At 44.5% G+C, this 20,431-nt stretch overlaps 3 protein-coding genes across 4 annotated transcripts; all 3 read left to right on the top strand.

Moving 5' to 3' along the window:
• Positions 1 to 184: 184 nt before the first annotated feature.
• Positions 185 to 3,825, top strand: LOC309708748 (actin, cytoplasmic 2). The gene is made up of 7 exons (XM_082537035.1): positions 185 to 304; positions 1,315 to 1,440; positions 1,530 to 1,769; positions 2,270 to 2,516; positions 2,601 to 2,792; positions 2,889 to 3,070; positions 3,158 to 3,825. Exons 2-7 carry the CDS (start codon positions 1,318 to 1,320, stop codon positions 3,299 to 3,301), a joined length of 1,128 nt encoding a protein of 375 aa, XP_082393161.1. The 5' UTR covers positions 185 to 304; positions 1,315 to 1,317; the 3' UTR covers positions 3,302 to 3,825.
• A 1,757-nt stretch (positions 3,826 to 5,582) lies between these two features.
• fbxl18 (F-box and leucine-rich repeat protein 18) lies at positions 5,583 to 11,931 on the top strand. Of its 2 annotated transcripts, none has more exons than XM_082537247.1 (8): positions 5,583 to 5,670; positions 5,777 to 5,989; positions 6,696 to 6,893; positions 7,027 to 7,376; positions 7,781 to 7,916; positions 7,998 to 9,076; positions 11,047 to 11,265; positions 11,382 to 11,931. In XM_082537247.1, the coding sequence occupies exons 2-8, from the start codon at positions 5,936 to 5,938 to the stop codon at positions 11,536 to 11,538; spliced, it is 2,193 nt and encodes a 730-aa protein (XP_082393373.1). In that variant the 5' UTR covers positions 5,583 to 5,670; positions 5,777 to 5,935; the 3' UTR covers positions 11,539 to 11,931. The 2 variants fall into 2 exon arrangements, with proteins under 2 accessions (XP_082393373.1, XP_082393374.1); XM_082537248.1 differs by having other exon boundaries at positions 5,594 to 5,670; positions 5,780 to 5,989.
• A 2,639-nt stretch (positions 11,932 to 14,570) lies between these two features.
• ptcd1 (pentatricopeptide repeat domain 1) lies at positions 14,571 to 20,056 on the top strand. Its single transcript, XM_082537783.1, has 8 exons — positions 14,571 to 15,572; positions 15,727 to 15,867; positions 16,989 to 17,207; positions 17,298 to 17,399; positions 17,566 to 18,213; positions 18,454 to 18,570; positions 18,735 to 18,917; positions 19,603 to 20,056. Exons 1-8 carry the CDS (start codon positions 15,108 to 15,110, stop codon positions 19,852 to 19,854), a joined length of 2,127 nt encoding a protein of 708 aa, XP_082393909.1. The 5' UTR covers positions 14,571 to 15,107; the 3' UTR covers positions 19,855 to 20,056.
• The last annotated feature ends 375 nt before the right edge of the window (positions 20,057 to 20,431 follow it).

Here is a 20,431-nt window from a genome sequence, read left to right as displayed (position 1 = left end):
ACGACCCCGGATTGATAACTTTTAGGGAGGTATATGGGTTAGTTTAGTGGAACTTGTCCCCCCACTGCTATGTCAGAGCGCACAAACCATGATCTGCATGCGCCACACCCAGTGGATGGAGCCGAACCAATCAGCGGGCGCCGTGCGGAAAGTTCTCCTTTTATGGAGAGGGGCTGCAGCACGAGCCCTCATAAAAATCCTCCACTTTATTGGCCTTCATTGCAGTCAAGTTCAGACACTACATCCTACCGGAGTGTAGCGCTCAGTCACAGTTCTCATACACCGAAAACCCTCCCTCACACAGGTAAGACAACTGCGGAATGTCGGTGGAAGTTTCTTCCTCACATTTTAACGCTTTAATGTAACATTTTGAACAGCGAGTGTTTTCTTTTTTATATATATATCACTCCTTAGCTTACGAACCAAGTCGTTTTCTCATTTCAAGCTGAAGCCACTTGCTAGGCTTTACAGTGTTCCTATTATTTTGACCGCCACAGTTTTAACCATGTAACGGTTCGGTTTAGAAATGTGGTGACATGTTGCCGCTTATGTTTAAGTGGGTGTGAAATAACCTTGCCACTCGATGCTGTCATCACTTTGTAGTCCGACAAATCAAGACTACGTGTTAAAGGAAAAAAGCTTGACCTTCTCGCTTACATGTAAGCATCCACTGTGGCAGGTCTGCAGCTCTGGTGTCTCCGGTTTCAAACATTCAAACACCAGACCAGGCAAATGCAGATTAGATGGATTGGGCTTATAGAGACTTTACTAATTTTGTAAGTAGAGCTTCTGAAATTAAAGGTTTTTGCTGTGTCACTGCAGCTATCAGTTAATGTGCAAATCCTGGTGCGTCTGCTTCAAATAAATGTGCGAAGTTGGCTTTTTGTTCGTGTAACCTTGCAAATGCGTCAGTCACGACGTTCAGATATATCAGATTTAACTGTGATTTGTAGAAGTTCGTTCAGCTGCTAAAGGGTTTTCTGTGTGGTTAACGGTTGTGGTGAGCTCGGTGAAGGGAGTGGTCGCCTGTCGGTGTCATTTGAGGTTTAGCGACACGCGGGGCGGCTTCCGGGCCGGTCTACAGCAGTCTCTAAGCTGCATTCACTTTTGCCTTATATGGCCATGGCCAGCCCGAGTGAGAAACTGCCTTTGTTTCTCAGCTCTGGATTAGGACTCAACCTTGCGCCACTGCGACATCCAGCGTCCGTTCTCAATAACTGCAAGACTTCATCCAGGCTGTCTGCCAGATGTATCGCACACTGCTGCTGAACATTAGGATTAAAAATCCTTTCCTCCTGTTACTACTTCATACAGAAAATGGAAGACGAAATTGCCGCCCTCGTTGTTGACAACGGATCTGGAATGTGCAAAGCTGGCTTTGCAGGAGATGATGCTCCACGTGCTGTGTTCCCCTCCATTGTTGGACGCCCCAGGCATCAGGTACATATTCCTTAATAAACCTCACATACCTTGTAACCTTTTCATAACTGCTGACCTTTTCATAATCGCACTGCTCTTTGCATTCCTAGGGTGTAATGGTTGGTATGGGCCAGAAAGACAGCTATGTTGGTGACGAGGCACAGAGCAAAAGAGGAATCCTGACCCTCAAGTACCCCATTGAGCACGGAATTGTCACCAACTGGGATGACATGGAGAAGATCTGGCATCACACCTTCTACAATGAGCTGAGAGTTGCCCCTGAGGAGCATCCAGTCTTGCTCACAGAGGCCCCCCTGAACCCCAAGGCCAACAGGGAAAAGATGACGCAGGTAACAAGAGCTGACACCTTGACGAACTTCCCCCTAAGTCAGGAAACTGTTGAGCTGCAGTGCCCAACAACAGGAAACTATGTTGCCACTCGGGTGTTTCTTCCCCTGCTCAATCTGTCTTTCCTCATCCTCCTTCAACCCTCCAGGTTTCCTCTGCCCTCGACTGATCTTTTCAGCTCTGCAGATGCTTCAGGTTTCTATCTCTGCACTGTGATGCATCAGGAATGAGCTGCAGCATGGGCACTGCTGTTTATAAATTAGACTGAGACTTGTGTTTAACTACACGGGTGTCTGCATGAAGCAATGGATGATAATAGAGCAGTTTGCTGCACTTTAACTTTTAGAGTCAGTGTAACAAAGCAGTTTTCTATTGTAGTTGGCATAATACTCAACCCAGTGTGCTGTTCTTTCTGTACAATTGAACTAACACAGAAACTTATTTCAGAGTACTTTGGCTTTTAGTTTCACTGATCATCTCTTTTCTCCTGCTGTTCTTGCAGATCATGTTTGAGACCTTCAACACTCCTGCCATGTATGTGGCCATCCAGGCAGTGCTGTCCCTGTACGCCTCTGGTCGTACCACTGGTATTGTCATGGACTCAGGTGATGGTGTGACCCACACTGTGCCCATCTATGAAGGCTACGCTCTGCCCCATGCCATCCTCAGGTTGGACCTGGCTGGCAGGGACCTCACAGACTACCTCATGAAAATCCTGACTGAGAGGGGCTACAGCTTCACTACCACAGGTGAGCATGAGGATGGTTTTTGAGACATGATGTGAGGCTTTCAGGGTTTTCTTATCTTAACTGTAATGTTTTCTTGTCTCACAGCTGAGCGTGAGATTGTGCGTGACATCAAGGAGAAGCTGTGCTATGTTGCCCTGGACTTTGAGCAGGAGATGGGAACTGCTGCCTCTTCTTCATCCCTGGAGAAGAGCTATGAGCTGCCTGATGGACAGGTCATCACTATTGGGAATGAGAGGTTCCGTTGCCCAGAGGCTCTCTTCCAGCCCTCATTCCTTGGTAAGCAGCATCAGCTTTAAGACAGATTTCTGTGATTTGTAAAAAGTAGTCCTTAGCAAGGCTAACCTTAACCCCTAATTTTCCAACTCTCCACAGGTATGGAGTCTTGTGGTATCCATGAAACTACCTTTAACAGCATCATGAAGTGTGACGTTGACATCCGTAAGGACCTGTACGCCAACACTGTGCTGTCTGGAGGTACCACCATGTACCCTGGCATTGCTGACCGCATGCAGAAGGAGATCACTTCACTGGCACCCACCACCATGAAGATCAAGGTAAAATTCTTGTTCTGTCTGTTTTATTATAAGTTTATAATAAATGGACTGTATTCATTGCTGACAACTCTACTTCTGCCCTTGCAGATTATTGCTCCCCCAGAGAGGAAGTACTCTGTATGGATTGGAGGCTCCATCCTGGCTTCTCTGTCCACCTTCCAGCAGATGTGGATCAGCAAGCAGGAGTACGATGAGTCCGGCCCCAGCATCGTCCACAGAAAGTGCTTCTAAACAGACTGTCCCCACCCCCACCAAAACACACTGCTACAAACCCAAACTAGCTCAGCATACATGCCTACACCACCACACTGGTGTATGCTGAGCCTACACCTCTTCCATTTTCCCTCATCACTCTGGCTATGGCACCATGCCCCCTGATGGGGAGAAACTCTGCAGGAAGTACGGAGCATCCCAGGCGGTGTGAATGTGTGAGAAACATGATATCCATTGTCGTGTTTGTGTAGGTCATTCCAGTTGTCTTTGTTCACCACCTTATTTGCCTCTATGAAGGTTTATTCTCTGGTGGGCTCGCTGCCCATCAGAACTGTAGTATTGCTTAATATGTAAATTATGTAATCTGAAACTTGTTTTGTTTTTGTACTTTCAGCCTTAAATGATACTTGGTCCAGTTTGTTTTTGTCATCATGCAAAAGACAAGGCTTGTACCTTGTATTGAGGTGTATGAAGGTTTGTGCATAGGGCTTTAAGCCTCTGGTGTACACAACAACCCAATAAAGCGCACATGTCTGACTCAAGTCTGATTTTGTCTTTATGTTGAATGCATCAAAGTAACCTATTCATCATTTGGCCTCAAACTGCACTCTGGGAAAGTTGTTTCAGCTTATGTAAGACTTAGTAAAATGCATCTGGAAGAGACAGAGGCTTTGCTGGTATAAATGGCAAAAGTCAAGAAGTGTGACACCTGGAAGTTAAACCATAGTGGATAGTAGGTTCAGTTTGCACATTAAAATTTAATAAAAGATGAACTCTGCACCCTTAATTTCAGGGGCAACACTTGTGACTTCAGTGTCATAAATGTAGTTGTGTGCTGTAACAATAAGCTACACCTGTCTCATGTTAATCTTGGCAAAAATATGACTGAAACAATAGTGTCTTAAATGACAAATCCAAGAACCAAAGCCTGCTTTTGTCTTAACAACACTTCAGCTTGCAGCTCGTAGGAAGGACTTGGGGGGTCATGTGAGGAAAGGAATCAAGGATGTCTAAATTAAGAAATGGGATAAGCATTTGGCGTGAATGGCATTGATGGCTGGAGCCCATTTGGCTACTGTTTGCATGTCAGTATAAGGTGCTGCACATGCAACAAACACTGATGCATCAAAGCCTCCATCCAAACACTGTATTATGTGAATTCTGTAGATTCTTTTCTGAAGATTTTTCTTTAATCAGTTTAAAAAAAAAAAAAAAAAGAATTTAACACACATTTCAGTCTGACTGCTGTCAAGAGTTAAACAGCAAATTTTACAGTCATCAGCCTTCATGGCAGGCTAAATACTGAAGATGGATTTTGAGGAGTATAACTTTACTACAAAAATTTTCTTTATAGTGCCATCATGTGAATAACTGATTATGGGAAACAATAATCAGCTTTTTTTACATTAATGACTTTAGAAAATATATAAGATGTTATATAGTTCTATACATTAGGAAATATAAAGACTGCTGCACTGAAACTTTACTATCTTTCTGTTTAACACTAAAGCTGGCATACATTTGTCTTACCAATACTTTAGATTTGTGAATATTCAATAAATCCTGCATAACTCTCTTATCAGTCTGCATGCCAAAGTCAGGAGTGCAGGAGAAGTAATATGTGAGGGTGGGGCATGTATGAAAACAGGACTGGTGACTGGTGATTTGTGACTGGTTTAGCATATGAGACTTTTGAATTCTCCCTCAGACTGTCTTCTCGAGAGGCTTTTGATTCAGTGGAACCAGCTATTCCTCTCATAAACAGTTCCCTTACATCTGGTTGTATTCCAGCTGCCTTTAAACATGCTGTTGTGCAGCCTCTTATTAAAAAGAAGAACCTGGACCCTGCTGTTTTTTCTAACTACAGACCTATTTCTAAATTACCATTTCTGTCTAAGGTCCTTGGAAAAAAATGTTTTTAAGCAAACAGAGTATGTGGGGAAAGTTTCAGTCAGTGTCAGGTCACATTACAGAGATGGCTTTTTTGAGAGTTCTTAATGATCTGCTTTTAACTGCTGACTCTGGCAGCCCTGCCATTTTAGTTCTTCTAAACCTGTTTGCTGCCTTTGATACTGTGGACAGCAAGATCCTGCTGTCTCGTCTGGTATATGTTACCTCTAGGGCAGTGGTGGGCAACTCCAGGCCTTGAGGGCCGGTGTCCTGCAGGTTTTAGATCTCACCCTGGGTCAACACACCTGAATCAAATGATTAGTTCATTACCATGCCTCTGGAGAACTTCATGACATGTTGAGGAGGTCATTTAGCCATTTAAATCAGCTGTGTTGGATCAAGGACACATCTAAAACCTGAAGGACATTGGCCCTGATTCACTGTAGTGACCCCTAAAGGGAGCAGCCAGCAAAAGAAGACAGCTCTGTTATCGCCCTGTATATTTTTTTATATCTATCTAATAGCATCTATAAAAAAAAATACCAAACTTTATTTAATAACTTTTACAAAATAATTTGTATTTTATTGTGTAAATTGAACCAGCAGGAAGTGTGTCCGTCGCAAAAAGATGTCCGACACGTGCGACAGCATATATCGTCCGTGCAGCTAACGGTAACACAAACGTTCAGCCGCCTGTGGTTTCACGCAGCAGATTCACGGAACATGAAGCTCCAGCTGGGTGGATGAGCCTTTTTTAAAAACATGAGTGGGGATGTGTGCGGAGTTTCAGACGGCATGGATTACCAGATTTTACAGGTTGGTGAAGACGGCATTCACAGTTAGTTAGCGGTGCTGCTGAGCAGGTCAGCTCAAAGTAACGTTAGCGACAAAATGTTAACGCCGGTCAGGTAAGGTTATGCTCCAAACACTTTACACAATTATTTTTTTAATCCCGAGTTTGGTTTACCGGCGTCGGCAGTGTGTTGGAAATAAGTGCGTTTTGGTGTGTACGCGTGTGGGTTTGTTTGTTTTGTTTTGTTTTATCGAGAAAACCTGCTAAGCTCAAACGCCCTGGTACTAAAACCATTAAAAGGTTGTATTGTCCCGAAGTGGTATTATCAAATAAAAAAATAACCTGGAGCACAGGGACCACTATTGCCATTTTCTATTAAAAATGTTTCATTTTTATTTTGTTTCTGCTAAATAATGCTTCAGCTATAGTGGGGGTCATACTTCATGAATAAAGATAAACCATGGAGAAATGATTGTTTCTGATCGAGTAAATTGAATACTTAACACATACCTGATATTAATGTTTAAAAAAAAAAACGTACAAAAATGACAATAAAACAGGACACATTAAAAGGAGAGCTGTACAACAGCTACATAAAATAATACTGTCATGGTATAAATTATATTGTCAATTAAATTCCTTCTAGAGGAATTTAATTGACTAATTTTCTAATATTCTCCAAATGGCCTAAAAGCGCCTGTCACTGACACTGTGTGCTGTCTGGTTCAGGCTGTGTGCGATGAGGATACCTTGTCTTCTTCGTCCGTGGGGATGTCAGATTTGTCTGATGAAATCCTGCTATGCATCCTGCGCCATATTCCAGTGTGTGACCTGCTGCTGAATGTGGCAAATGTCTGCCAGAAGCTTAACACGCTGTGCCATGACAAGACCCTGCTCACACATGTCAGCCTGTCTGAGGATTATTGGGTAACTTACTGCAATATTCAAGTTCATGTATGTGTACAACTTTCCATGTATTTAAAAAAAGAAAATGCCTCTGTAACAGCAAGTTGTATTCTAATGAAACATTAAATAGACTCTGTTCTTTATTTCTCTCCAGGCTGATGACGCATTGGTTCGACGCATACTAAAGCAGCTGGCCAATCATGTGCAGTCTCTGAGCCTGAATGGCTGCTACTGGCTATCTGGCTCCACCATGGAGCACATCGCACGCTGCAGAGGAGTGACGCACCTAGATGTCACCGGTTGTCGCATCACTTCACTTCGCCTGTCCCGTCTCCTCTCCTCCCTCGCTTTCCTCAAATCCCTCGCTTTTGACGTGGCACCAGGTTTCAACTCTGCTCAGCTCAGCTCAGAGGCAGTGGATGCACTGAGCCGCCTGTCAGAGCTTAGGCAGATGCTGTTGACACCAAGCTACGGTGTAGTGCCATGCTGTGCCCAACTCCGCAAGTAAGGATGTTGGCCCTGACCCAACTGTGTTTTTTGATCCCTTCCCTCCCTAAACCCCTTTCAAATGCTTAGGAGCGGCCCTCTTCAAAGTCTAGAAATATTTGGACAATGTCAGTTTTTATAGGTTTTGGCTCTCTGGACCACCATACTGCGTTTCCTTGAGGTTTTCTGCCAGTCCTTTAATCCAGCCACTCTCTGATAGGTTTACTTTGATTTTTCTTTGATCTGCTTAATTTTCATGACATAACGAGGGAACATGTCTAATTAAAAAAATCTATAAATAGCCTATAAAATGGCTGTCATTTGTAAATTATGTGACAGCTGTGTCTTTGGCTTAAAAAACAAAAATGTATGATATTTAAATGATACAGTGTTGTGTGCATTTGCTTGTCGTTGCACCGTAGGCTGATGTTGCAGTTTGACATCCCAGATGTGACCAAAGAGGGTGTCGGCGTTTGCTGTCAGTTAATGGTCGGTCAGAGCAGCGTGCCACATTACAAACAGCTTGAGGAGTTCACTGCCAGGCTGGCTCCAGGAGAGGTGAGTGTGTTGGGGCTTATGTCCATGAAACCTGTTCCTATATGGGCTTTAATTAACGCGCTTGTGTTGTCATGTTCTTAGGTAAACCAGACCCTGCTCCTCCTATACCTGGCAGTGTTCAGCGTTAACGTTCCGAAGCATCTCAGAGTTTTCCTTGTGTCCATCCCCGGCCCAAACCCGGCTCCCTGGCCTGCTGCTCCCTCAGTGGCTCAGAGCTTGGGTGAGCGGGGCGACCTGGTTGCCCTGCAGCTCCCTCGGTCATGGCTGGACTCTGCATCGCTCAAGCAAGCTCTGGAAGGAAACAGCCCCAAACACCTTAGCTTCAGCCGATGCCCGGCATTGTGGCCACAGGTGTTCCAGTCGCTGTTGAACAGTGGTGTAAGAGACGCCACGCAGCTGGTTAGTCTGAATCTGAGCGGGATCAACCACGTTCCTTACTCGGAGTGCAGGATTGTGGAAGATCAGCTGGCTGCTGGGACAATGAGCCAGCTGGCAGACAGCTGTTCCAACATTAAATACCTAAACTTGATGCACACACATTATCATCATGAAAACTCACCTGGGCTGGAAGGGGAAACCCACCTGTGTGCCAGCTTGGCCAAATTCAGACACCTGCTGTCTCTCACTCTCCCTGCCTGCGCCCTGTCAGACGGTTTAAATACAAATCACACGCAAATGCAGAACACTCATCTCTCTCCGCTTTTCCAGGGATTGAAGAAGGTTCCTCGTGTGGGCCTCCAGAATTACAAGCCTGCCTCAGAGTCCTCTGTGTCAGGGGACAGCACATCGGGGCTCGCTTTGCTGTTAGCTGGCTGCCTTTTTTTAGAGACCTTTGAGCTTATCGGTCCAGGCTTTGCTTCCACACTGCCTCGGCTTGAGCCGTGCACTCGTGCAAGCGTGGAGCCTCGTGGCATGTGCGCTTGGGCACGAGGAATTGGAGACGCACATTTGGCGGTGCTTGAGGCTTTGCCTCAATTGCGTCGCCTGACTCTGGCTGGTCTTCCTGGAGTTCTTAGGGGAACGGGACTGGTACAGCTGGCAAAGCAGTGCAGAGACCTGCGAGTATTATCCCTCGCCAATCTGGGTTCGCTGAAAACCATGAACTACACCGCTGCCTTGCTGGACACACTTAAACAGTGCACGCAGCTACAGGAGCTCAGGTAAGAAGATGACTTTGTGTTCGCTTTGTTTATATAATAGTATGAAGTATGCTCATAGTATGAAAATGTGCTTTAAAACTGTCTGATTTCATACACCTGAAGCAAGAACATTAACATCACTTAAATATTATTCGTATTTATCTTTCTTTTTGCCCCCTATAGACTGTTAGGTTCATATATGCAAATGAGAGGATCTCATCTAAGAAGCACTAACCTGTATGACTGTCCAGCAGACAGTTGGCTCAGTTTTTTTCTGTTAATTTGGAGAAAAAAAACATTAAGGAAATAAAATTTGCCCAACATTTTAAAGTTGACCAAATTGACCTGCCCTTGACTCTCTTCAATCAAAGCATTTAATGTTAATTACCTGTAAAGTGTAATTTGTGAATTATGTTTTGGTTTTGAGAGGCTTTTAAACAAATAGGATTTTCACTTTCCAGTTGTCCAATTGGTCTATATCAGGGGTGGGCAACTCCAGGCCTCAAGGGCCAGCGTCCTGCAGGTTTTAGATGTGTCCTTGATCCAAAACAGCTGATTCAAATGGCTAACTTGCCTCCTTAACATGTGTTGAATTTCTCCAGAGGTCTGGTAATGAACTAATCATTTGATTCAGGTGTGTTGACCCAGGGTGAGATCTAAAATCTGCAGGACACCGGCCCTCAAGGCCTGGAGTTCCCCACTCCTGCTCTTTATTTTACTCTGAACTGGGACAAATCTCAGACTGTTTCTACTTTTAATTCTGACTGAAGACATGTCTGTTCAGATTTTTGTCTTTATATAACCAACCAGCTCTTTATCCTCTCAAGGATACTTGAGGGCGCATGGGAGTTTGCCCAACCAGTCTACATGCGTTTTGTGGACTTGGAGAAGGCATTCGACCGTGTCCCTCAGGGTGTCCTGTGGGAGGTGCTGCGGGAGTATGGGGTGTCTGGCCCATTGCTACGGGCCATTCGATCCCTATACAACCGTTGCAAGAGCTTGGTTCGCATTGCCAGCAATAAGTCTGACTCGTTCCCGGTGGGTGATGGGCTCCGCCAGGGCTGCCCTTTGTCTCCGGTTCTGTTCATAATTTTTATGGACAGGATTTCTAGGTGCAGCCAAGTGGCGGAGGGCTTTCACTTTGGTGGCCTCAGAATCTCATCTCTGATTTTTGCGGATGATGTGGTTCTGTTGGCTTCATCGGGTGAGGGCCTCCAGCTCGCACTGGAACGGTTCGCAGCCGAGTGTGAAGCAGCGGGAATGAGGATCAGCACCTCCACATCTGAGGCCTGGGTCTCAGCCGAAAAGGGGTGGGGTGCCCACTCCGGGTCGGGGAGGAGTTCCTGCCCCAAGTGGAGGAGTTCAAGTATCTCGGGGTCTTGTTCGTGAGTGTTGGGAGAAGGGAGCCGGAGATCGACAGACGGATTGGCGCAGTGCTGCGGACGCTGCACCGGTCCATCATGGTGAAGCGAGAGCTGAGTATAAAAGCGAAGCCCTCAATTTACCGGTCGATCTACGTCCCTACCCTCACCTATGGCCATGAGCTGTGGGTAGTGACCGAAAGAACGAGATCGCGGATACAAGCGGCAGAAATGAGCTTCCTCCGAAGGGTGGCTGGCCTCTCCCTTAGAGATGGGGTGAGACGTTCAGCCATCTGGGAGAGTAGAGCCGCTGCTCCTCCACATCGAAAGGAGTCGGCTGAAGTGGTTCGGGCATCTGACAAGGATGCCTCCTGGGCGCCTCCTGGGTGAGGTGTTCCGGGCATGTCCCACAAGGAGGAGGCCCCGGGGCAGACCCAGGACACGCTGGAGAGATTATTTCTCGGCTGGCCTGGGAACGCCTTGGTGTTCCCCCGGATAAGCTAGAGGAGGTGGCTCGCGAGAGGGAGGTCTGGGCTTCTCTGCTTAGGCTGCTTCCCCTGCGACCCGGCCCCGGATAAAGCGGATGAAGATGGATGGATGCATAACTAACCACGTGCATCTGTTTCTTAGGTTGGAGCAGCCCTACCTGAATGCGAATGCGTCGTTCTTCGAGGCTTTGTCCTGCTGCTCCCGACTGCAGCGCGTCTGCCTTATTTCACGCTGTGGCACTTTTGACCCATCAGCCACAGAAACTTTCATGGAGCGGTGCTGCCATGTCGTCATGTGCCACATGTTCATGGGTGGCACCTTAGTGATGTGTCGCACGCTGCAGAAAGCTCTGCTGGACAGGTTGGTGACTGTGTTCATGTATTTAAAGCTAGGGGGCATATTCTGTCGAAAGTTTTACCTGTGGGGTCTTTTCACTCGTTTTGTGTATTTTCTGGCTTTTTTTTTTCCTTCTTAAGGTTCTCAGCAGAGCGCCCGGCACTCAGTGTGGTCATCTATCCGTTACAACACGAAGACCTACCCTCAGTCATCAGAGATATCCCATTAACACTGCTGGACCGGATCACTTTGTTTCAGAGCCACGTGGCTCAACCACCACATTTATCACCATTGTGACCTCATCAGGATGCTTTAGTGTGATTGGTGCTCAGCAGTTGAGGTGCTCATCTTTTTTTTTTTTTTTTTTTTTTCCCCCTCCTCTTGCACGAAATAAAATCCACAAATGATGCTGAGACTGAATGTCATCAGCACCATCATTTCTGTTTGTGTGCTCCACGATTGTTTACATTTACACCGGTGATCATCTTTCCAAGGGAAATAGACTCACTCAGGCTCACGGTTCGTTCCAGGATGTTTCAGATGTACTGCGGCTCTGTGACGGTTGTGGCTTCTCTATCACAAATCATTACAGTTCCTTTAAAATGAAGTGCCAAAATGGATTTTAGGATGCATTTGTATTTTAAACTTTGTACCAAATATCATAATAAAGTCTGTGTAAATAATTTTTAATCCTTCCCTTGTGTGCTGCTCTTCCATTCATGGCAGGCTGTTATTTTTATTTATTTATTTTATTTTTTGAAGTAACTATAGTGGAATAGCACTGGAGGTAACTTTTTTTTTTTGTGTGTGTGTGTTTCAGTGTACTCAGTTTGAGACAAAATAATATATTGACATCTCTTTCATTTCAATATTCTCTGAGAACATAAAATTGGGTGGAGATTTGATTTATTTGATAAGTTATCATATTCATACTCAATTACCTTTTTATAAAGTATATTTGGGATCCAGACTTTTTAACACAATGTACAAAGTTCAAAATGAATTGGAAAGAAGCAGAAAGTCAAAATGAATCATTTAATGTTCATGGAACCCCATTTACAGTTAATTACTGCCTGTAGTCTTTGACCTACAGAGCCATCAGCAGGAGCTCTACTCAGACCTTTATTAAAGCCACTTAAAGATGGAGCTTCCTGTGTGATATTGGGCTCACCTACAGCAGTGATGACCTCAGAGAACATAATGTCATCACCCTGACAAGCTGTTTGAGCTGCATGAATATGAATCATGTCCTTCACCGTCAGTCTGACTCAAACAATGCACACAGGAAGTGAGTGAGTAGCCATGGATACCCATCAGTCTGTGTGACTTGGTCAGGAACTGTGACACACTAAAATGTACTGTAGGTAGGCTAGATGAGAAGGAAAAGACCGGTTGCCACCTTTCCTCGGTTACGTTTTCAGGTTTCTTCCTGTTAAAAGGGAGTTTTTCCTTTTCACTGTTGAAAAATGCTTGCTCATGGAGGGTTGTGATTGTTGGGGTTTTCTCTGTATTATTGTAGGCTCCATGGGACCATGATATACAGCACCTTTAGGGGACTGTTGTTCTAATTTGGCAAAATAGAAATAAAACTGAATTCAACTGAAAAAATGAAGATCTGTCCACATTTACATATCTGTAAACTCCAGCGGCTGCAAAATCTTTCCAAACTTCTTGCTGTCTGTGATTTCAGTCGCAGTCTCAAAAACACTCCGAACACTGCCGAAGCTGTCTCTCGTACACTGGGGTTGTAGATTTCTGATTTTTCTGATCAGCCACAGCAGCGAGTGCCATGCTGGCCTTTTAATGATAAAGACTTGAAGAAGAGAGAGAATTTTTATTTTCTTCAAAGGCAGCTTCAGGGTGCCATAAAGGCAGATTATTTTCACCAAGAGTACTTGACTTTTGTTGGTTTTGGGTAATTTGCATGATTAAAAATTAAGATCCAAATATATGTATCTACAGGGATTGTAACAGGAAACAGGTGCACTTCTTTCCACATCACAATTCAGTGCTTTGTCTCAAAATAACAGCAAAATGCAGAACTTAGAAAAAACCCCAAAATACTTAGTTCCTTAATTTCAAATAAAAGCTAGCATTGATTATTCATACATTTTTTGCACTTTTTATCCACTTTAAAGTTTACTGTGCTTAGTGTCGACGTGGGACACTTTTCAAACTTTGTTGTGCTATTGTACTAACTATGACTGTGCAATGACAATAAAGAGTTCACAGTGATGGAAACATTCCTCAGAGATTTTGGTCCATGTGGACATGACAGCATCATACAGTTGCTGCAGATTATTCAGCTGCACGTCCATGATGTGACTCTCCCGTTTTACCACCATGCTAAAGGTGCTGTACTTGATTGCTATCTGGTGACTGTGGACTCATTTTAAGTCCAACTCACCTTTAACTTAACTCTAAATCTTCAAGAAATCACTTTCATGACCTGAGCTTTGTTACATGGTGTGTTATCCTACTGGAAGCAGCCATAAAAAGATGGGTAAAGCCTAGTCCCAAAGGGAAAAACAATGTCAGCCACAATACTCAGATAGGCTGTGTTAAAGTGATGCTCAGTTGATGCTAAGGGACCCTAAGTTTGCCAAAAAATACTCACCCACACTTTTACACCATCACTACCAGTCCGAACTGTTATAACTAAACATATCTGTTTATGCCAAATTGTGAACCTACAATCTGAATGTCACAGCAGAAATCAAGACTCCTCCGCTCGGAAAATGTTTTTGTAATCTTCTCTCGTGCAGTGTTGGTGAGCCTGTGCGAACTGTAGCCTCGGTTTCCTGTTCTTAGCGCACAGAAGTAGCACCTGGTGTGATTCTGCATACCTTGGTTGTAACGACTGGTTATTTGAATCACTGTTGCCTTTGTATCAGCTTCATTCTCCTCTGCCGCTCACAGAATATTTTCTCTTTTTCAGACCATTCAGTGTAATAAAAAGAGATGATCGTGTGGGAAAAGCCAAGTTAATCAACAGTTTCTGAAACACTCAAACTATCCCACCTGCCACACTGGAAGTCATGTAATGCTCGGTTTGACCATCAGCTGGTCATCTTGACCACGTCTACATCCCTAAATGCACTGAGTTCCTGTCATGTGATTGGCTGGTTAAGTATATGCGTTAACAAGCTTTAGCCTATTGAACTGAACTTGGAGCCCTCTGCTGAAATAATACCATAGTGTGACATGCTGCTGTAGCTTTCCTTGCAAGGGTAATAATGCTGACTAAACTATCCTGCCTATTCACTTGAGGGTTTATTACCTGTTTCATTTAAGCCTTGCTTGACCCCACCTGACCCGCCACTTAGATATTAACTAGAACATTTTCCTGGATGTTTAGTAAATAGAAAGATGTGGCTTTAGCCTTCACCTCATTTCACCCCATTCAAAAGACGGAAAATGTACTTTCATAGCCAGCAGGGGGCGATATCAATCTATCTAAAGATTATGTGAAGCCTAAACACCACACAGGCGTACTAACATATTGTCGATGTAGTCGATCGAAGTACGCCATCCTTAATTAACTAGACTGGTATTTTTCAACAATTTATGTAAACCGTTAATAGAAATATACTTTTAATTAAATTAAATTAAATTTGTTAATTTATTCCAACGATCTAAAAAATAATCCCCCAAAAAGACGCTCATAATTATATTTGTATATCTACTATTAAGGTCTGGGCAAGTTTGTGTCATTGAAACATCGTGGTTGTACTCAGCTTGTCAGCAGCTAGTTAGTGCACCTTTAGCTAGCCTTGTAAGTGTAACACATTTTGTAGTTTTCTGACAAAAGGAAGAAACCCGACATGATCCGTTAGCTTTTAACCAGCTCGCTAACACTAACAAACATGCTGACGTCCGTTGTCCGTTCGTGTGCGCGAAACGGGAGGAAAATATCGCTTCCTGCTGCCAGGCTGTGCACATTTTCAACCTTTAGGAAGTCACCAGAACCGCTAACTCTAACAGGCAGACGGGATGTGTCACAGCACCCTTTATCCAGGCTTCTCACACACACTCCCTGGCATCCTAGGCCCGTGTGTCTGTCAGCCCTCTCCCGAGGAGACGCGGACCCACTGGACTCCCCCTCTGAACCACTTGACTGGGAAAATTTCGGCTCTCTGTCTACCGACATGGCCTCCAGGAGGACGTTCAGGAAAAGCAGCCCAGGCCTCCGGGACCTGCAGTACCGGGAAGACGGAACCGGGAACGAAGAAGAGCGAGAAGACGCCGGTAAACCTCAGAGGAGGCCCGTGAGGAGAAATACACCGTACTGGTACTTCTTACAATGCAAAAAGCTCATCAAAGAGAACAAGGTTAGTGTGGCTGAGCAGTTTTATGTTAACTGCTGTTCTTTCTCTTCTTCTTCTTCTTCTTCTTTGTGTTTAACTTGGCAACCAACGTAAAGAAGCATTCTGTTCTTTCTCTTCCCTGCTGATGTGTTTATAACCCTCCTCTGTGCTCTCACAGCTACAGGAGGCTCTGGATGTGTTCAGCAGGGACATGCTGCAGGGAGAGAGGCTGCAGCCGGAGGAGTACAACTACACGGTCCTGATAGGAGGCTGTGGACGAGCTGGACAACTGAAAAAAGCCTTCAAACTCTACAATGATGTAAGCATATTTAATTTGACCAATTGAAATGAGATGTCAGTGTGCAAGGTACACTCTAACTCTTAAGTTAAAATATTCATGTTTGACAGTTTTAGAGTGGTGTTGATTCAGGTGCTGCAGTTTCCAGTTGCTGAATTGTGATGTTTGCAGATGACATTGTGATATGTAGTGAGGCTAAGGAGCAGGTGGAAGCAAGACGGGAGATGTGCAAGGAGTAGAGAAGGTGAATGCCTGGGGTCAACAATCCGAAGCAACAGGCAGGGTGAAAGATTTAAAGGGAAGGTCTAGAAGAGCTTCGATGGTGTATGGTTGGGAGACGGTGGCTCTGACTAAAGATAGGAGTAGTTCAAGGTGGCAGAGTTGAAGATGCTCTGATTTTCATCAGTAGTGACCAGGATGGACAAAATTCTAAATGTAGTTTATCACAGGGACAGCTGCTCAGGTGAAGCAATTTGGAGACAAAGTTAGAGAGGCAAGGCTGAAATGGTTTGGACATGTGCAGAGAAGAGATGGTGGATGTAGTGAACAAAGGATGTTGAAGATGGAGCTGCCAGCGGGAAACAAGGAAGACCACAGAGAAGATGCATGAATATGGACCTCGCTTTTAATATCCACAAGAAGAGACTAAGATTAATACAAATGATTTGTACAATTGAACTGCCCCACATACCAGCTACTACAGCCATCAAAGTTACTATAAATTTATTTGTATGGCAGTCAAGATTTAATGAGAAACATTACTTTAAATGCTGCAGGCTGCCAATCCCTCCACCCTCCAGATTTGTGTCAGGAAAACTGTGGAGATTGGCTATAATCAAAGAACAGATTCTAGTATTTTTAAAGCTTCAGACACTGATGCGAGACTCCTATGTGTTTGTGTGTTAAAATAAATATAAGTCTTATTTCAAATTCAGAGGGGTTAAAAGCTTGGGGACTGCTTTAGTCCACTAATGCCATAGAAGAGCCAGCTTTCACAATCAGTTTAGTTTCATTGTAGATGTTTTTTTTTTTTTAATATTTAAGTGTGTTATTCATTCTTGTCCTTTATTCTGACAGATCGTTATACACAGTCAGAAACCCTCTCTGTAATTATTTGTTTATTTATTTATTTTCTCTCCTAGATGAAGAAGCGTGGTCTCACTGCTAACGATGCAACCTACACGGCGCTCTTCAACGCCTGCGCCGAGTCGCCTTCAAAACAAGCTGGCCTGCAGCAAGCGCTGAAGCTAGAGCAAGAGCTCCGTCGCAAAAACTACCCTCTCAGCACAATCACGTACCACGCTCTTCTGAAGGCGCACGCCGTCACCAACCACCTTCAGGCCTGCATTTATACGCTCAGGGTAGGACACACAGCTGCATGTTTATAAGGGAGAAAGCTCATCCATTGTCACCAAATTGTGTCTTATTCTGGGTTTGTGTGCATTTTGTAGGAGATGCTGGAGAATGATCATGCTGTAACTCAGGAGACATTTCACTACCTGCTGATGGGCTGCTTGAAGGACAAAGAGGCAGGATTCAGGCTGGCATTACAGGTACGTAATACTTAAGTGTGGGATGTTTTTAGGAGTAAACTTTAAAATAGCCCAACCAATGCCAGCTCTCGTTGATCTTAAAAATCTGATAATGATACATCAGGTGGTCATTAAACAATATTGATACTTGATACACAAATGAGCTCCTTCGTAATGTTCATTTCAGGTGTGGCGCCAGATGCTGCAGTCAGGGATTCGTCCTGACTCGCACAACTATACCCTGCTCCTGAGAACTGCCAGAGATTGTGGACTTGGCGATCCTGCCTTGGCCACTGCTCTTCTGCTGGGGACTGACTGTGAGGGTCAGAAAGGGAGCAAGGATGTGTCGGAGTCCAGGTGCAAGGCTGTGATAGACATCGACCTACTTGAGAGACGGTTATTTATCCAGCCTGAGCAGAAGGAAGACAGCAGTGAGACGCGACTCAGACATGACTCGGCCCATCTGATACCGGTCAGGCAAACAGTAAATGCCCGATTACCCGGAGAGTTAGTCGCCAACTCCTCTGCTCCTAACCTACTAGAACTTTTTGAGGGTAAAAGAGGTGCTGTGGTCTCCCTTGGCACTGTAGATAAAATGTCAGACAGGCTCGCCCTCATCGGTGGAGCTAAAGGTTTTCTAGAGAGGATGGAAGCTAACGGACTCAGTCCAAACCTCAGGACTCTGACCCTACTGGCCGACACGATGGAGCCAGGCTACCAGTCTCTGCAGGTGTTGTTGAAGGTCGCCAAACGGCATCAAGTGAAGCTTGATGTCGCGTTCTTCAACTCTGTGATTCACAGATCAGCGCGAGCCGGGGACTTGGACAAGGCAAAGGTGTGTGTGTGTGTGTGTGTGTGTGTGTGTGTGTGTGTGTGTTGTTTTTGTTTGTGACGCCCATCCTGGAGCAACTTCTTAGGAGAAATAGTCCTCAGAAAAACTGTTGTCTATCTGGTATCTGTAAATCTGGAGGAGGAAGGAACACAAATTTTAAACTTGGGTAAACGTTAACAAAATTGGAGTTAGAAATGTTTAAACTGTGCGTGCTGTTTTTCACACACTTCTTTCACTTTTCAGGCTGTGCTGAGTGTAATGAGACAGCGCAATGTAAATGTGGATCTGCAGACATTTGGGTGCCTTGCATTAGCCTGTGACCAGCAGAAAGACGGCCTTCAGTTGCTGAAAGGCATAGAGGTGACAAAGCATATGTTATTACACTAAATTTGGCTGTTTATTGACCTGAATTCTGTCTCTGGCATTGTTAGTGCAGAACTCGCCCCCTGCTGGTTGGTAGAAGGAATGCAGGGTTTAGGTGCTTGTGCATCTTAGTTAACTTTGCTCTATGCGTTTTTTCTCAGGAAGCAGGACTGAGGCCTAACGTCCACGTGTTCTCTGCTCTGATTGGCCGAGCGAGTCGCAAACTGGATTACGTCTACCTAAGAACAATCCTTAAAACCATGAGTGACATGAAAGTCTGGCCTAATGAGGTCATCATCAGACAGCTGGAGTTTGCTGCACAATATCCTCCCAACTATAACCAGGTCAGCATGCACCCATCTATACTGAGCACATCTGTAATGATTGGTACATGAGTGTTTCCCACATATTTAGAGAAGGCATATGCTCTTTTCAAATAATTGCTAGGATATTCCTTTATAAGTTTTTTTTTTTCTAATTCACAAATAAGTGCCATATAACACAGAGTGCACAACTCTGTTGCTTGTGAAGCTCGCACACAAGAATTTCACTCACATGTGCTGTACCAATGTACCTGCACATGTGATGTGACAATAAAAGTGATTTGATTTGATTTGATTTGATATAATTAGCTGCCTCTCCAGTGAGTCTCTTATCACAGACTTCAGCTGGTGCCAAGCTCACTGAGGCTGCAGAGCAGAACAATTATTACTGGCTGCAGTCCAAAGCAGGCAAGTTGCAAGTCCAGCCAATGTTAAAATACACAGGCAAGACCAGTCAAGTAAAATCTAAATTGGAAACACGGGAATAAAAAACACTGTAAACTATTTTGCTCTAATTGAAGTGTGTATGCTGTCAATCTTAATGCCTCTCTGTTTACTGACTTCAGTGCAGTCTGTAAACAGACAACTTCTTCTCATTTCGTGGCACAACAAAGATCCAACTTGGAAGGTGACTGTATGACTCACATTTCTCCTTTCACTCTGGTCCCCTCACTTTTTGGCACCCTCTCCCCTCTCTCTATCCCAGTACAAATCCAGAAACAACTATCTGGTCCAAATTGACGGTTTCCGTGGTTACTACCAGCAGTGGCTCAAGCACATGCCTGCTCAGAGCGCTGAGGAGGAGCAGGGAGCGCTGCAGTCCCAGACAGATGCTGCAGAGCTGAGAACAGAGGCTGCAGATGGGCTGACGGAGGCCCAGAGGAACCACAGAGCAGCAGCCAGGAGGTGTCATACTCGCAACACGGACAGGAAGAGCAGCAGCACGTCCACTGTATGACTGAACTCCAGGAGATCATCACGACCACTCTTTTACCTGCTGCTTGTTCTGTAATAAACTTTATAACCCTGGATGGACTTGGATCAAAATAGTGGCTCATGTGGTTGCGTTATTCTTGAAAAACAGTGATGTCATTGTAATTTATGTTCCAGTTTCAAGTTTTTGGGCTTGTTTATTGAAAAATAAAACTTCTTCATCTCCATCTTTTCAGTTATACTGTCATTTTAAAGGTACCCAACCAACCCATTGGCTTTCAGTGACCCACACTGGTCATAAAATTTGTGGATTTCGGGTTAACTGAGTATTAATATTGATCAGCGTTTCAATAAACAAACAGCAGTTTCATAACGTTGTTTGTTGTGAGGATTACCTGCATTTGTAAGCAAGTTGAGGGCCTTTGTTAAATGTCAGGTTTGCTCAGTTCATTTTCAAAGTCAACTTTTATCCAAACGAACAGTAAGCGTGAACCTGATGACCCAGAGCTGAAGATAAATCATCTTGCAATAAGAGGCAAACGCATTTCTGATTTCTAAAGCAGCTGTTCCCAGACTCGCTGCTTCAGCCCACTCAAACCTTT

Source organism: Aulonocara stuartgranti (assembly GCF_965226115.1).
Source record: "Aulonocara stuartgranti genome assembly, chromosome: 6".
NCBI classification, from domain to species: Eukaryota; Metazoa; Chordata; class Actinopteri; order Cichliformes; family Cichlidae; genus Aulonocara; species Aulonocara stuartgranti.
Note: the sequence above shows the minus strand (reverse complement) of the source record. Positions and strands in the feature narration are given on the sequence as shown.

Excerpts from the sequence above, each read along its gene's own strand:
- LOC309708748 (XM_082537035.1), top strand. The coding sequence starts at position 1,318 with ATGGAAGACGAAATTGCCGCCCTCGTTGTTGACAACGGATCTGGAATG. Across the intron at positions 1,441-1,529 it reads TTGGACGCCCCAGGCATCAG|GGTGTAATGGTTGGTATGGG; the intron begins GTACATATTCCT and ends TTGCATTCCTAG. Across the intron at positions 2,517-2,600 it reads CTACAGCTTCACTACCACAG|CTGAGCGTGAGATTGTGCGT; the intron begins GTGAGCATGAGG and ends CTTGTCTCACAG.
- fbxl18 (XM_082537247.1), top strand. The coding sequence starts at position 5,936 with ATGAGTGGGGATGTGTGCGGAGTTTCAGACGGCATGGATTACCAGATT. Across the intron at positions 7,377-7,780 it reads TGCTGTGCCCAACTCCGCAA|GCTGATGTTGCAGTTTGACA; the intron begins GTAAGGATGTTG and ends GTTGCACCGTAG. Across the intron at positions 7,917-7,997 it reads CCAGGCTGGCTCCAGGAGAG|GTAAACCAGACCCTGCTCCT; the intron begins GTGAGTGTGTTG and ends TCATGTTCTTAG.
- ptcd1 (XM_082537783.1), top strand. The coding sequence starts at position 15,108 with ATGCTGACGTCCGTTGTCCGTTCGTGTGCGCGAAACGGGAGGAAAATA. Across the intron at positions 15,868-16,988 it reads CCTTCAAACTCTACAATGAT|ATGAAGAAGCGTGGTCTCAC; the intron begins GTAAGCATATTT and ends TTTCTCTCCTAG. Across the intron at positions 17,400-17,565 it reads GATTCAGGCTGGCATTACAG|GTGTGGCGCCAGATGCTGCA; the intron begins GTACGTAATACT and ends TGTTCATTTCAG.